At 51.0% G+C, this 15,957-nt stretch overlaps 1 protein-coding gene across 11 annotated transcripts in view; it reads left to right on the top strand.

Moving 5' to 3' along the window:
- The first annotated feature begins 1,883 nt into the window (after nucleotides 1-1,883).
- The window catches only part of Wnk2 (WNK lysine deficient protein kinase 2), a 120,208-nt gene continuing 106,134 nt past the window's right edge, over nucleotides 1,884-15,957 (top strand). For all 11 annotated transcript variants that reach the window (XM_090329908.1, XM_090329903.1, XM_090329902.1 and 8 more), the window contains exons 1-2: nucleotides 1,884-1,966; nucleotides 2,498-3,225. In XM_090329908.1, coding sequence (XP_090186034.1) covers nucleotides 2,500-3,225 — 726 coding nt within the window. In that variant the 5' untranslated portion in view covers nucleotides 1,884-1,966; nucleotides 2,498-2,499. The remainder of the gene's footprint in view (nucleotides 1,967-2,497; nucleotides 3,226-15,957) is intronic.

Raw genomic sequence — 15,957 nt, 5'->3', positions numbered from 1 at the left:
AAGAAGGAAGGAAGAAAGGAAGGAAGGAGCCCTCCCCTCACAGGGGTTCAGAAGGCATACAGCACTACATCAGACATAGGCTCTCGCCTGCACTCCAGCCTGATTATTGCCCCTGACACATGAGTGCAACTGTACTCATAACTATGAGTGTGGGCAACAGCTTTGGGGATTGATGAGAATAGCTAGCCATCTTCTCTATCACTAGGCAAGGCCAATACTGAGTGTACTATGATGGCCTGTTGGAAGGAAGTCAGATTGCCATGGGATAGCCCTGAAACATACTTGGCTACGTTCTGACATGGTTTCTTATTGAATGGGTCCTGGATATTCTGCTGTCACTAAGTATGTAATGCGCAAGGAGGCTTTATCCCCCCCTCATCACTTTTATGTGGAAACCCCTAAGAGATACAGCCCAGATTGCTATCTCCAGGGCCAATCATACTTGTAGAGCCAGCACCTGCGATCTGCTTCCTGCTTGTGTAGGCTCTGTACTCACACCTGTCTAGCAAGGTAGATGTGGGGTTAGATAATATAAATTAATAGGCATGTGCCAAATGCCTCACCCAGTGCTAAGCACTATATTTAGCTTCCACATTTCTGGAGAAGTCCAGATGTGAGATGTTTGCCAATTTCTATAGTGTAAATGCTCCCAGAATGCCTGAGTTGAGGCTACAGTGGGACATCACTGAATTCAGGGCAGGGAAGAGATTTGAATATCAACCTTCACAAGTCATTTCCTGCTGGTGCCAGCACCCACTGCCAGCTCCCAACAGAGCCCAGGAAGTCTTGCTGTTCTGGGTAGCAGTTGGACTGGCACATGGTTCCCTCTAATTGTGAAGGCTTAGTATCTTCTCCGGTTTTGATGTCACATGAGTTGTTTTGTGCCAAAGCCTCTGGGCCAACAGCCGATGGGCATTCCTTCATCTTTGAACAGTGTATCTGAAAGGGTGCCACACTTGGGGGTGGAGACTGGAATGAGAACACTGCATCTCCCTTGTGTTCTGTTTTCCTCTTCTGAGTCCAATGATGTGTGTCACAGTCACAGGGTCATGGAAGATTAAGTGAGGGTAAGATATTAATTCAAGGCAGTGCTCTAGGAATCAGTAGTCATGGTCACAGTCGGTGTCCCCTGCAGTATGGTTCAGTGATGCCAACAAGAGGAACTTGCTCTGGGAATTGAAGAGCAAAAGGCACAAAGAAATCGCCAAAGGCGCCTCAGAAGAGGTGGCATTCTGCGAGACTGGAGGAAGAACACTTTGGATCAAGGGGCTTCTGGAAGCTTCTCTCCATATCCCCATACAAGGCATCGCAGCACAGCCTACCTGTGACTGTAGTTAGCACGGTTTGAGTTCCTGAGGGTACTGAGGGTTTGAGTTCCTGGACTGCTCCGTAACCTTGTCCCTCCTGTACTAGGGCAGTTTCCATGACCTGGCGTTTTGGCTAGTCACCAGGAGGCCAAGAGCCACTGCCATCTCTCGGGGGACGGGGGCGGGAAAGAGGGTCCTCTGGCTGACAGCCCTGAGGAGCGGTCCAAAGATCTTCAGAGCCAGATGCCTGCCTAGAACCAGTAAGCCGCCAGCTGGGCTATGGGAACCCTCCTGCAGGTGGCTCAGCGCGTCCGCAGCCAGGTGGGCGTGCCAGGCCCCGCCCCGCGCGCCGGCCTCGGGGGCGGAATTAACGGAGACCCCGCCCTCCTCGCGCGCCGGGTCGGAGCGGGTGCGGGAGCGGAGGCGCGCGGAGCCGACTGGAGCACGCGGGAGCGCGGCCCCGCAGCCGCCCGGCCCGAGGGAGCAGCACGCAGGAGCTGAGCAGCGCGGAGACCCCCGCCTTAGGGTGGACCCCGCCCCGGCGCAGACGCGACTCCCCCCTCCACCCCAAGCGCGGACCCCAGCCCTGGAGCGCGGCCTCGCCCGCTTCGCTGGCCCCAGCCACCCGGCCGCGGGCATGGACGGCGCCCGCTTGTCCTGTGAGTGCCGAGCCCTCCCACCCGCCGCCTTTGTGTGCGCGCTGCGCCGCCGCAGCCCCTTCCCCGCGCGCCCCTCCCGAGCCCCGGGCCCGTGTCCTTTGTGGAGCCGCAGCCTGGCCGGTAGTTCCCCTCACCCTCAGGCCTCCGGGTCCTCCCTGCAGCCTCCTCTGGGACGGACCAGCGAGCTCCCTCCTGGGCCGGGTTGGGCTGGGCGCGGGTCCCCTTTCTCCGGCCTTCGGATCCCTCCGGTATCCCCTCCTGGCCCTAGGGGACACCCGGCCAATCTTCCCTCCTAGCCTAGAGACAGCCCCAGGCAGGCCCTCTCCACAGCCCGGAGTAGGGCACGGGCATCTTCCAGTCTGAGGCGCCCAACCCTATCTGCAGCCCCCCCTCAGGGACAGCCAGCCAGGCCCCCGCCGCGTCCTGGGCTGGGCAGGGCGCGTGCCCCGGGGAGGCGCTGTCTCATCCCGAGGCCCTGGCAGGTGCGGCGGGGCTATCGCTCACGAGAGCCTCTGTGTCCTTGACCCGCAGAGATGGACGGCGATGGCGGCCGCCGAGACGCCCCCGGCAAGCTGATGGAAGCCGGGCGCGGCGCGGGGCCCACGGGCATGGCGGAGCCGAGGGTGAGGGCGGCGCGGCTCGGGCCCCAGCGCTTCCTGCGGCGCAGCGTGGTGGAGTCGGATCAGGAGGAGCCACCGGGCCTGGAGGCAGCTGAGACGCCGAGCGCACAGCCCCCGCAGCCCCTGCAGCGTCGGGTGCTCCTGCTTTGCAAGACACGCCGCCTCATCGCCGAGCGCGCCCGTGGGCGCCCGGCCGCCGCTCCCGCGCCTGCCGCGCCCGCAGCGCCGCCGGGCGCCCCGGGGCCCCCCTCGGACCCAGGCCCAGATCTCGCAAGTGCGCAGGAGCCCAGACCTGATTCCGCTGCAGCCACAGCCACAGCCGCGCCGGCCCCCGACGGTGGCCCACGGGAGGAGGCGGCGGCGGCGGTGGCAGCAGCAGCGGTAGCGACAGCAGCGGCTGTAACCACGACCCAGGAGGACGCTGGAGCCGCCGCCGAGGTGAAGCCAGAGCCTGGGCGTGCACGCAAGGATGAGCCGGAGGAGGAGGAGGATGATGAGGATGATCTCAAGGCCGTGGCCACCTCTCTGGATGGTCGCTTCCTTAAATTCGACATCGAACTGGGCCGGGGCTCCTTCAAGACTGTCTACAAGGGGCTGGACACGGAGACCTGGGTGGAAGTGGCCTGGTGTGAACTGCAGGTGAGGGTGCGGCCCACAGGTGGGCTTGTCAAAGAGTGTGTCCTTGGTTGCGTCCTTGTTTCTGCAGTGGGCTTTAGAGATGATGGGGGAGGGAGGTGCTGAGTGTTTCACCCTTTGAGTGGGTGGCCTGCAGGATGCAGGTGTGTGGATGGCCTGCGGGTTTTCCAGCCTGCTGGGTGTTAGAGGTCAAGGCTGGGTGTAAGAGTGCTTTACCTGAGTATCTGTGGTGTGCGGGCTCCGGAGAGGAGGCCTTTTGAGACCCTATCAGCTCTGCTCCTTGAGCCATCCTAGCGTACAGCCAGTAGAGACTCTAGATCTTGTGGGGGCTTCCAGGTTTGTGTCCAGGCCCCTTAAAATGGTTGGAAACTCCCAACTGCCCTTAAGTTAGCTCCTTCCTGTGTCCTGTGAGGTGTGAGGCTGTGGATGCCTGAAAGGGCTTCCTCTGTCTCAGGGGACTGTAACTCAGGGGTGGTGTCTGGAGGGATCCTACTGGACAAGACCTTGAGCCCTCTCTGTAACATCTTAGTGCTCTTGAAGACCCATTTGTTCAGAAATTGGATGTGTGAGAAGTCTTAAAGCTATGCAGTAGGTCTTTTTCTTCCTTTTCTCTTTCTTTCTTAATTTCTTTCTTTTTTTCTTTCTGTCTCCTTTCTATCTTTCTTTCTTTTTGTGTTTTGGATGCAAAGGTTCTGGCATGCATTTTTCATAACCTTGCCCTCACGTTAGCTGTGTCAGCCCTGGCCTTGGAAGATTATATAAACGGCAACCGTAGCTGTCCTGGGCCAGCTTTGGAAGAGGAGACATCTCCTGTCACAGGGGGTGTTTACAGGCCCTCCCTCACTGGAAGGGGGGGTGGGCAGCTGTCAGGCAAGGCGTGCTGGGAGTGCTGGCTAGGGCTGTAAGCCTATCCCTCTGGCCTGTAAAGTTAGCTGGCCTTCCAGGGCTGACGCAGGCAGAGTAGGGGCAAATTGGGTGCCAGGGCCACCAGCTACACTGCAGGATGGCTGCGTTTTGGCTTGGAAATGAGATCCAGGTGGTGTGTCCTCCAGCCCCTGAAGGGTGACCCGCAAGTGTGTGCAAGCTGGGCTAATTTGATGGGTGTCAACTGTTATCAGCTCTTCTTTCAAGACAAAGAACTGCATAGGTCTTGCTTTCCTACAGCCCCCTGGTTAGAATTGTGGCTTTTCATGATAGAGACAACAGAGTCTTTCAGTGGGGGCTGAGGTATTCCTTTTTCCCACATCCCCACATGAGAAACTCTCTTTCCTCTGGTTCCACAAGTCATAGGCCTTGCAGAGGTGGCCTTGATGATGCAGAATGGGGGTGGGAGGTGGGGCGGTTTGTGCGGTTGAGAATCCCAGGGCTTGCAAGTGTCCCTGCTACATGAGAAGGCAGAGAGGGGAGAGGATATGGAGTGGAGAAGATGATTCTTGTTTCTGGGGAATGGCACGAGCCTTGGCTCTTCACTTTCCTGCTCTTGCCAGATGACCGGTGTGGCTTTCTTAGCACCCGCTGGCACTGCCACTGTGGAATGTCACCAAGGGTTGAGGACGAAGGGTGCTGCAGCAGACTGGGTGTGAGCCTGCTGATTTGCTGAAGCATGCAAGCGCATAGGATTCTGAGCTTGTGAATTCCCCTTCCCTTTAAGGAAAGGCTAGCTGCTCAGTCTCTGGTCTGCCCTCTGCTGTGGGCAGGGAATCAGGGGGGTGGAGGGGGCCTGGCCTCTATCCAGGGTCTTTGGCTCCTTGGTTCAGGTAGGAGTGGGAAAGCTGGGGGTGGCTTCTGGACTATAGTGCTACACCTTGCTTAGGGGTTACTGAGAGCCCCCCAGCAGGAAGAGGCACTGCCCATGTTTGCCTCAAGCCCATATGCTTGTAAGATCACCTCCCTCTATATAAGCCACTCTGGGAGAGTTACATATGACTGTGGGTATAGATTAGCTTAGAAGAACTCTTCTGATGGAGAATCTGCTGTGAACAAGGCCTGTGCTCGTCATCACCAACCATGAGGACTAGTGTCATCTGCCCTTGTCACCAGTCAGGAGATGGTGGGGGTGGGCATTGAGGGAACAGGAGGGAGGACACTGATCTGGCATGGAGAGCAAGGCCCAGGCTGACTGCAGAGCCCAGGAGAGGCCCACCAAGGGATCCTGTGAAGGGTGATAGATGAGTGGTCCTTTATCATGTGTGGGTGTTGGCTTTGTGCCTAGGGAGAGTCCTTCTTAGTCTACAGTGTGAAGATGTGTATCCTGCACTTCGGTTCATGCATTTCCCACCATTGACATTCTGGAACTTGGAGTTTACATGGTGGACAGAGGGTCTGTGATAGTGTTGCCAGGAAATTTGGTGCAACCACTCCTGGCCTTTGCCTACCTAGTCCTTAAACCCAGGGAGCTTGTGCCTATTGTATATGGTGCCTTCACAGGCTGGGGTTTCTCACTGGCTCTTCTTAGGGCCCCCTGCGGAGAAGTGGAGACTCCCCAGTCCGGTAGTGAATGATTTCGAGGACATCTGATTTTCCTCCGTGGCTTAGTGCTGAAAGAGCTTTGTGGGGAGAACAGTATGCACTCCCCTCATGTCTAAGGATAGCGGTGTGTCTAACCTTCTGAATTTTCCAGATGCCCAAAGAAATTTGAAAATTGAACTTTTTTTTTTTTGAGAGAATGAGACTGTTTGAAAGTGTTCTTGTCATTTATCATTTTTGCCAGTACTGGGGCTTGAACTCAGGGCCTGGGTACTGTCCTTAAGTATCTTTTGCTTAATGTTAGTGTTCTACCACTTGAGCCATAGCACCACTTCCAGCTTTTTGTGTTTTATGTAGTACTGAGGAATCTAACTCAGGGTTTCATGCATGTTGGGCAAGCACTGTACCACTGAACCACATTCCCAGCCTTGTCATTTATTTATCTATTTATTTATTTATATATTTTTTGCCAGTCCTGGGGCTTGAACCCAGGGCCTGGGCACTGCCCTTGAGCTTTTCGTTTTGCTTGAGGCTAATGTTTTACCTCTTGAGCCATAGTGCTACTTCTGGTTTTTTTTCTGTATATATGGTATGAAGAAATTGAAGCCAGGGCTTGGTGTATACTAGGCAAGTACTCTACCACTAGGCTACACTCTCAGGCCTATCATTTATTTTATTTTTTATTTTTTTGTTTTTGTTTTTGTTTTTGTGGGTCATGGGGCTTGAACTCGGCCTGGGCACTCCCTGAACTCTTCAGCTCAAGACTACCACCCTACCCTTTAGCCAAGCCCCACTTCCCATTTTCTAAAAGTTAATTGAAGATAAAAGTCTCAGGTCCTTTTGTGCCTGGGCTAGCTTTGAACCTTGATCCTTAGATTCAGCCTCCTGAGTAGCTAGGATTACAGGCGTGAGCCACCGCACTTGGCCATCATTTATTTTTGAATGAAGTTTTCTTTTTTTTTCTTTCTTTCTTTCTTTTTTTTTTTTTTGTGCCAGTCCTGGGGCTTGAACTCAGGACTTGTAGACTGTCTCTGAGTTCTGAGTTTTTGTTCAAGGTCAGCATTCTACCATTTGAGCCACAGTTGCATTTCACACCCTCCCTCACTTCCCCAAATACTTAATTGGAGATAAAAGTCTCACAGACTCTCATCAGTCCAGGTTGATTTTGAACTGTGATTCTCAGATCTCAGTAGTTAGGATTACAGGTGTGAGTCACTGGATTCTGGCTTAAATGAACTTTTATTTTCAGTGCCAGAGCATCTTATAATAACAATGAAGAAAGTAAAATGCCCCCAGAAATCCCACCTATCTTCATTCTCTTTCATCCCACATTTTCTTGGTTGGTTTTGGCCAGCTGTGATTTTTGCATAGACCCTGTCCTGTCAGAGAATATAAGTAGCATAGGGTTCTCTGTTGAGTCTAACAGTGAGTCCTTGCCCCACGTCTGCCACAGCGAGTCTTAATACTCCTCTGGGGGACCGTTTTTAGTCAGCAAGCCTCCTCTGGGATTGAAGTCTTTGAGACTTACCTGGCGTGGTTTGGCCACATAGTACTTGATGGGGGTAAGTTGACTAGTGTGGTTGTATGGCTGCCCTTTGCTCATGTACTTACTGACAGCACAGTTGTGTCCCTTCTTTCTTTTGGTATTGAGTTTTTGTGTTTTCCTTGCTGTCTGTGGCTACCTGGATGGCTGGGCTAACCCTGTCTCAGGTAACTCACAGCTCTCTTTTATTTGTTGGCCATATGTCCCCAAGAAAACGCAGCCAAGACAGAGTAAGCTTTTGTCCAAGACCCTGTTGGAGATAGCCTATAACCTTTTCTTACCCTGTCTGTCTTGCTTTGTCTCCCTTGGGAACCTAGAAATTGGGTGCCTTATACCTACACTGGTACCAATTCCCTCCTCATCATTATCCTGCTTCAAGAGAGAACAGGGTCACAGGCCCTTCATGCTACTGCTCCAGAGGAGGCCACTGTTGCAAGGCAAGAACCTAGGTTTCTAAGATGATTACTAGGGGGATGTTTTATTGCTTGGTAGAAACATGCAGTCCTTAGCTCTCAGCTCAGAGTACTTGCTGGGCCCCAGCAGAGTGGTTCGAGTCTTAAACAGGATGGAACAGAGGCTGTTAGTCCTATTTCCTCGGAGCCCAGCTGAGAGAGGGATGTAGGTCCTCAGGACTACCCAGACATTAAGGTGAGTCCTGCTTGTACACTGTGTTGAGGTGATAGCTGGCTCAAAGAGTTGCGGTTCCTGATGTACGTATCAGCTAGACATTCCAATATTAGGGATGTCTGTGTCTAGTGCCTGGAGTGTGGAATGCCTAGTGACTCGCTCTGTGTGCCTGTGCCTTTGCTGTCTTCAGGGGACATCCCAAGTGTCCCACAGTCTGTCCTATGACTGTGGTGGTCCCTGCCATGCCTCTGTGTGTATTTATACCATCTCTGTAGGGAGGCTGGACATATGCCAGAGGCCCACGGCTTGTGGCCTCGGGAGCCGGAATGCTGTGGTACAGGGACCCAGGCCAATGCCTTGTCTGCTATTGTCTCTGTCACTGATGGTGTAGGGATGGGAGGGGATGAGCTGCCATCTTGAGTACAGAGGAGGTAGTAGTGCCTGTTTGCAGGGCACCCTGAGAAGGTTCAACCTGATTTGTCACCTCCTCCACATCTTCCTCCTTTTTTTAATCTACTAAGTGCCTAATATTGGAAGAGCTGCAGTTTGAAATTAGTACAATGGCAATGCTGAGTTTGTGTTCTTGAGATGTCACTGTTCAGTCAGTTTTGATTGGGTTGGAGAGAAAGATTGGTAGGTACTATTTGGTCAATGCTTGTGGAAATGGCTGTACCTCCAGGTACAGAAGTGCAGGCACCTGGCATTCAGGGCGTGCACTTGCTCCTAAGTGCTATCATGAGGTGTGTGTGGTCAGCGAAGTGGTCAGTGATGATTAGAAGCAGCCTAGGCTGTGACTGCCATCTTGAAGGTTCAGAGAAGTCAGGCTCTGGAGTTTGTTCCCTGGGGGAATTAAGTACTCTTGCAACTGAACATGGGTAGCAGTGGGGTGGGGGTGGGGGGATCAGGAGGAACTTGGAAACCCTGGCCTTTGGAGATGCCTGGCTGAGCCTGATGCAGGACCAAGTTTCTAATCTGTCTATCTGACACCCAAGCCAGGCCCCAGGACTGTGTCACGTGTGGGATTAAAGTGGCTCTTGGGCTTCTTTGCTGCCACTCCTGATCTGGTATTTTCTCAGCCTTGTGACCAGGCAGGAGAGGCAGCAGGAGGTGCCTCCTATAGCACTAGCCCCAGAACATTCTGTCTGTTTCTGCTTTCTATCTGTTTTGCCCTACCAGACACCCTAAGAACTTGTGCCCTTGATTTTTTTCTTGTGTTGAATATGGACATAGTGGCCAGGCAATAAAACTGAGACCCAGGTGACATGGAGGTGATCACAGGGATGCTAGACAGACCAGGTAGACTTGGGCTACATTCTAGTTCTCAGAGGGAGACTGGTACATGCCATCTTCACAGAACAGGATGGGACTGTCTGGGATGTGAGGATCTTAGCTAAGTGATGGCAGAGCTATCAGCATTAGGCTTCTGGCAGCAAGACAGCCTAGTCTGGCTTCTGGGCACTCGGCCACCTGGAATTGGCCACCTAGAATTGGGTAGGCCCTGAAATTCTTGTTCCCTAATCTACTTCATGGCTTCATGACTTCTTTAACTTTGGGGACTTCCAAGAGGGTAGGGCAGGGATAAACTGCCAGCCTGAAGATAACATAAGGGAAGGGGGGAAGAAGCTGATGTTCCAGAAAGTTCTAGAGGCCAGGCCCTAAGTCCCAGGCTCAGCAGTGCAAGCTGTGTTGTTTGACCCAGTGAGCATTTGTTGAGCCTGTAGCTAAGTTCAGGCTTGTGGACATAGCAGTGAATAGGACAGTCCTGGACCCCAGGAGAAGGAAAGAAAGAGACAGGTCAGTGGGCCCAGGGGATGCCATTAGGGGACAGAGCTAGGACAGGTCCTTAGAGGAAAGCCTGCAGCAGGAGGAGCGAGCCATTTCCACTCTGACAGCCATGTGGGAAGCCCTAAGATAGGGGCACTTGCAATGTGGAGGGGGCTCCCTGGAGCCATCATGAGGGGTTTTGAGCAGAGGCTGGTGAGGGCAGCCTGAGGCCTGACAAAGTTCCTCCGGCTGCCTTGGGGATAGTTGGCAGATGAAGATAGCACAAGGAGGCCACCAGGAGACACTGCCACCATCTAGGAAAGAAAGGAAAGGACCCTGCCTAGGCAGTGGGGGTTATTGGATTTGAAGAGAATGCCAGGTTTACAGCAGGTTGTTTTTGAAGGTGGAAAAGGTAGGAGTGATCACATGATAGGTTCTGGGCTAGCAGGAGGCAGAGATTGTGCCATAGGTGCAGCTTTGACTTGGCATCTTATAGAAGCCACGGTGGTTGTTGAAGAGTGCTCTTCCAGGCAGAACTTGTCTTCTGGGGTTGAAGGGCATCTCAGGAACAGACAGGTGGATTGTGAGCCCAGGGAAGGCTGGGCCTGGTCAGACCTGGGCAACTGCCCTAAGACTAGGAGGGAGTTCATTATGCCAAAGGTACTTCAAAGTGTGATTCACACAGGTAATGAGGCAGACCGATTCCAAGTTTTATGAACAAAGTAAGAAAAAGGAAGTGTATTCTCTGGTGAGAGGATTGCTGCATCTCTCTTTGGAATTTGTCTTTCTTCTTGCCCTCTGAGTCCTACAGCCAGGTGATCATGGCACATCCACAGTCTGGGCAGGCTGGTCTGTAGTATAGGGGTGTCTGGAGCTTGTCCTGATCTGGCTACTTGCCTTCCAGAAGGCTCTGACTTCCTCTCAGCTCTTCTTGACCTGTGGATGTCCCTTGGGCCTTGTGGGTTGGGCCTGGCCTCAGGTATTGGCTGGAAGAGGCCCAAGGTAACTGCATGGGGCTCCAGGTTACTGCTTTAATGGAGGAGAACTTGACCCAAGCCAGCAACGTTTTACTTGTGTGTCTGGTCTCCTTTGCGGTCTGTCCAGGTTGAGTGGCTTTGGTGGGACCGTAGTGTTTACCAGAAGTGATAGGAAGTGGGACTCAGGATTTTTTTCAGCCAGGTAGCCACCCTCACTAAAGATTCTGTCCACGCTTGGCCTGGGCACACAAACCCTGGGACTGGGAGGAAGGCTTGCTGTGCCTTAAGAAGGCACCTGGGGCAGGAGTTTGGCCTACTGGTAGAGTGCTTACTTAGTATGCACAAAGACCCAGATTTGATTCCTCTGTACCACATACATAGAAAAAGCCGGAAATGGTGCTATAGCTCACGGATAGAGTGTAGCTTTGAGAAAGCCCGGCGCTCAGGCCCTGAGTTCAAGGCCTGGGACTGGTTAAAGAAAAGGGAATAAGGGGCCAGGAGTTTGGCCTAGTGGTAGAGTGCTTGCCTAGCATGCTCAAAGACCCGGGTTCGATTCCTCGGTACCACATACATAGCAAAAAGCCGGAAGTGGTGCTGAGGCTCAAGTGGTAGAGTGCTAGCCTTGAGAAAGTCCAAGGACAGTGGCTCAAGCCCTGAGCCCAAGCCCAGGACTGGCAAAAACAAAAAAGAAAAGGGAATAAAATAAGGTACCTGACTTTGGAGACTTGAACTCTGGGCCAAGGCACTGTCCCTGAGGTCTTCAGCTTAAGGCTACCACCCTACCCCTTGAGCTATAGCCCTACTTCCCATTTTCTAGTGATTAATTACAGATAAGCGTCTCATGTTCTTTAGTGCCCTGGCTGGCTTTGAATCGTGATCCTCAGATCTCAACCTCCTGAGCAGCTAGGATTACAGGCATGAGCCATCGAGCCCAGCTTTGGTTTACCCAGCTTTAGTTTACTCTTTAGTGAAATGGGGAAGGTGCTCACTGGCCTGTCAGCAGAGCACACAGTCACTGGCAAACCAAGCTCTTCTTACCTGCAGCATAAACATCTGTCAGCAGCAGAGAGTCTGCTGTGCCTGGCAGGGATGGCTGCTGAACCATGTGTTTGGTGAGACACCTGGCTCCTTGGGTAGCACACCTGGGTTGCTGTGGCCTGATCACCTCACTGGAGTTGCAGATAGGAAAAAGGTGTGAAAGGCTGTATCAATGGAACAGAATGGAGTCTAGAAAAAGCCCCCCACAAGGTCAGTTGATAAAGGATCAGAGGTATTTCAGTGGAGCAGTTTTTTCCACAAATGGTGCTGGCACAACTGGACATTCCCATTATAGTAAAACAAATCTAGGTGTGACTTGATGGTAGAACACTTTCCTAACATGTGTGAGACTTACGGTTTCATCCCTAGTACTACAACACACATACCACCACCCCCACTACCACCCCCACCAATAGTAGTATAAAGTCTGGAGACAGACCTTGTACTATTCATAAAATTAATTTGAAGTGGATTACAGATTAGACCTAAATGTGAAATTCAAAACTATAAAATACTTACAAGAAAACTTGGAGTCTGTCCTCGGGTTTTAGATGCAATAATACCTCAGGGTACAACCCATGAAAGAAATACTTAATAAGCTGAACCTCATTAAAAGCTTGTCTGTGAAAGCCATTGTCAAAAAGATTGAGAAGACAAGGCATAGAATGGAAGAAAGTATTCGCAAAACATGTCTGATTCTTATCCAGAATATACAAAGAACTTTTGAAACAACAGTAAGAAAAGCAACCAGATTTTTTTTTTAAAAGTAGGTCAATGATGTAAACAGATACCTCATCAAAGACAATATCCAGATGGCAAATAAGCATATGAAAAGATACTTAACCTCGAGTTGCCAGGGAAATGCAAATTAAAACCACAGTACATACCACTAGACACCTGCTGGCATGGTCAGCATCAGACACTGATACCACCAAATCCAAATGCTGGTGAGAACCCACAGCTACATCAGCTTCCTCCTGACCTGTGGTGGAAATGTAAACTGGCACAGCCCTCCCAGTAAGGAAAGACTGGAGGTTTCCTACCATATAAACCATGTTCTTATGGCACAGCTCAGCAATCTTACTCTTTACTATTAGCCCAAACATGAAACATTGCAAACATGCTCCCACAGAGACCTGTGGATGGTTAGGAGAGCTTTATTTATAATTGTCACAACTTGGAAGCTATCTAGTGGATAAACTGGCCCATCCAGACTTTGAAGTGTTGTTGACAACTGGAAAGCAAGGAACCATGAAAAGATATAGGACCAGATGACAAAAACTCACCTGGAAAACACCATTGCTGTGACTGTCTCTATGCCAGTCCAAATCATGGAGATAAAACCAACCTACCAAACAAGTAAATACTGAAGAGGCAGAGAGCTGACTAGGCAGGGTGAGCAGAGAGGAGTTTGCAGGTAGTAAAACTGTTCTTATGAAGTTATAGTGGTAGCTGTGTGCTATCATTTGTCTCAACCCACAGAATGCTACAGTAAACCTTAAACAATGAGCTTTAGTGAATAATACGTGGCTTTGGCTCATTGATTGTAATAAATGTAGCACATTAAGGCAACACCTTAGCAGTAGAAGCAATTGTGTATGGGGGATGAAGAGAACTCTGTTCTGCCTGCCTGCTAAGTAAACTTACAAATTTTTCTACAAAGCAGTGAGTTAATTAAAAAAAAGTCAAGCCAGGAGTTTGGTTTGTGGTAGAGTGCTTGCCTAGCATGCATGAATACCTGGGTTCGATTCCTCGGTACCACATACATAGAAAAAAGCCAGAAGTGGTGCTATGGCTCAAGTGGTAGAGCTCTAGCCTTGAGAAAGCCTGAGGACAGTGTTCAGGCCCTGAGTTAAAGCTTCAGGACTAGCAAAAAAAAAAAAAACAACCCCAAAATCATAGCCACACAAATGAAATGAAAAACAAATAACTACCTACAATCCAAGTAAATATAATATATATATTTTTAAGCCAGAGCGTAACAGCTATCTAAGGCCTTTTTGCCAGGTACTTCTGGTTCATGTTTGGAATCTTAGCTATTTAGAAGGCTGAGATCTGAGGATCACAGTTCAAAGCCAGACTGAGCAGGAAAGTCCATGTGACTCTTATCTCCAGTTAACCATCAAAAAGCTGGAAGTGGAGTTGTAGCTTAAGTGATAGAGTGCCAGCCATTAGCGGGAAAACTAAAGGACAGCACCCAGACTCCAAGTTCAAGCCCTGGTACTGGCCCAAATGATCAGTAATAATATCTTTTTATTTGTTTCGTGTTTTGAAAGCTATTAGGCTGGGATTCTAGGTTGACTCCTAGGCTTTGGATTGTTATCTTGGTTCAGGGATGCTTTTTTAGAGATGCCAGCTCATTCCTGTTCTGGGGGAGGTGGGCAGGGCTAGGCAGAACTTCCAGGACACAGCAAGGGACTCCTGGGTTAGGGGCTTCCTGAGTACATGCTCCTGGGCGCCCCCACTGTGTGGTATCCGTTCATGCATGGAAGTGTCAGGCCCACCTTTCCTAGCCCCTGTCTCCAATGGGCTGTGGTCCTCACCTAGCATTCAGTGGTGAGGTCTATTCAAGGAGGCTCCAGAAATTGAAGAAATTGTAAGCATGAACATGAACACTCCATTACAAGGTGCAGGGCACCATCAGCAGGGAGAGAGAACGTTGGCTCACTGCCTCCGGTCCTGATGGGTTTGCCCAGGGCCACTTATGTGCATAGCCTCCAGAGCAGAGAGATCCCAACCCACACCCTATACCTGCAGGACAACATCTAGAAACTTGGGGCAGGAAGGGAAGGGGTCGATTAGGATACTTTCTTGGGTGCTGAGACCTTCACGTATGTCAGATCTCTCCTTTCAGAAGAAAAAGGAGGCTTAGAGGGGTGGCGCCTATCCAAGGCTACTCAGAGAAGTAGTGGCAGATGACACATCCCATGGCCTCTTCTCATTGAATGTTAGGTGCCACATGGATTGAAGGGGTGGCTGCAGTAGGGGGCTGGTCACTAGATAGATTTAGAACTTGCGGGGTTGGCAGGCCTAACTTTGAAGACACCCGGTGTATGGTTAAGCTGGGAGTTTCATGGTAGATGTCAGACTCCTTCTCCTCTTCTTGCACTCTGTCAGTATCTTGTGGGGTCAGAGTAGGCTCTGAGGAGGGTTGCTGGTGGTAAAGATGTTACCATGGTGGTTTTTATTTCATTGAATCCTATACTATGCATTGTTGATGATGTTGACAATGCTTGGGGCTAGACATCGAAAGCTAAGGACCTTAACCATGAGGCCCTTACCTACCTCAGGCCAGAAACTGCCCTGAAAAGATTGACCTGGCTCTGTGGCACCTTGTTCATGGTAGATGGGTAGGACAATTCTCAGCTATAAGCCAATTATAAACATGCTAACCTAGCTAGGGTCATGCCCAGAATCTGAAATCTGGAGATGTCCCATTAGAAGTCTTAGTGACAGCTCAGCAACACTGATGGGGACTTGGGTCTTTTCCTCTTTCTTGTTAGCTGTGCTGGCAATTGGTCCCCAGTCTTGCTTGCTGCCTTGTACCTATAAGAGGGCAGCCACAACTCCAGGCATCATAATGACATTTGAAGGCAGGAAGCAAGCAAGCAGTTGGCTGGGAAAAGGCCTAGTTAGCCATAGGCCCATTTCTCAAATGGCTCTGTCCATGTTTTAATTCATAAAGGAAAATAGCAGCGATCCTCTTTGATGTCTATGACTACAACAGAAGCCTGTGACCTCCCTAGCTACAGGGGTATTTGGAAAAGGTGTGATTTGCATAACTGGTTTTGATTTGTGGCCTGGGGCTGGGCACTGTGGGTCCCTGTTGGTTCCTGTTAGCCTAGAGGGGTGACAAGCTGTGGGGTTGGAGGCACCTGCTGTGTCTGTCTTGGTTAACTCTTTGGCGGAGGGGGGGTTCCTGTGCTTGTGTAATGGGCTGCCTGGGCTTCTGCCTGGGCTTGTCTCATACACAGAATTGCTTCTGTGCCTGTTGTACCTGGGTGTGCACATCAGCACTTTCCAGGCAACTGCAGGTCCTGAGGCATGTCCCTTTCTTCCTGCATGGCCAGCTCAAGACCACTGTCCTCCCCCGCCCCCATGTAGCAATTTAGTTTTCAGTTCCCCTAACCTTTTATCTGAAAAAACAACAACAACAACAACAAACTTGAGAATCTGCCTGGCACTGTGGCTCACACTTGTAATCCTAGCTACTCAGGAGGCTAAGATCTGAGGATCTAGGTTCAAAGCCAGCCTGAGTACAAAAGGACCTAAGACTCTCCAATTACCCTCTAGAAAATGGGAAGTTGGGCTTGGCTCAAG

The sequence above is a fragment of the Megascapheus bottae genome, chromosome 3 (assembly GCF_031878675.1).
Source record: "Megascapheus bottae isolate mThoBot1 chromosome 3, mThoBot2.hap1, whole genome shotgun sequence".
Taxonomy (NCBI): Eukaryota; Metazoa; Chordata; class Mammalia; order Rodentia; family Geomyidae; genus Megascapheus; species Megascapheus bottae.
This window is presented reverse-complemented; position numbering and strand designations above follow the sequence as displayed.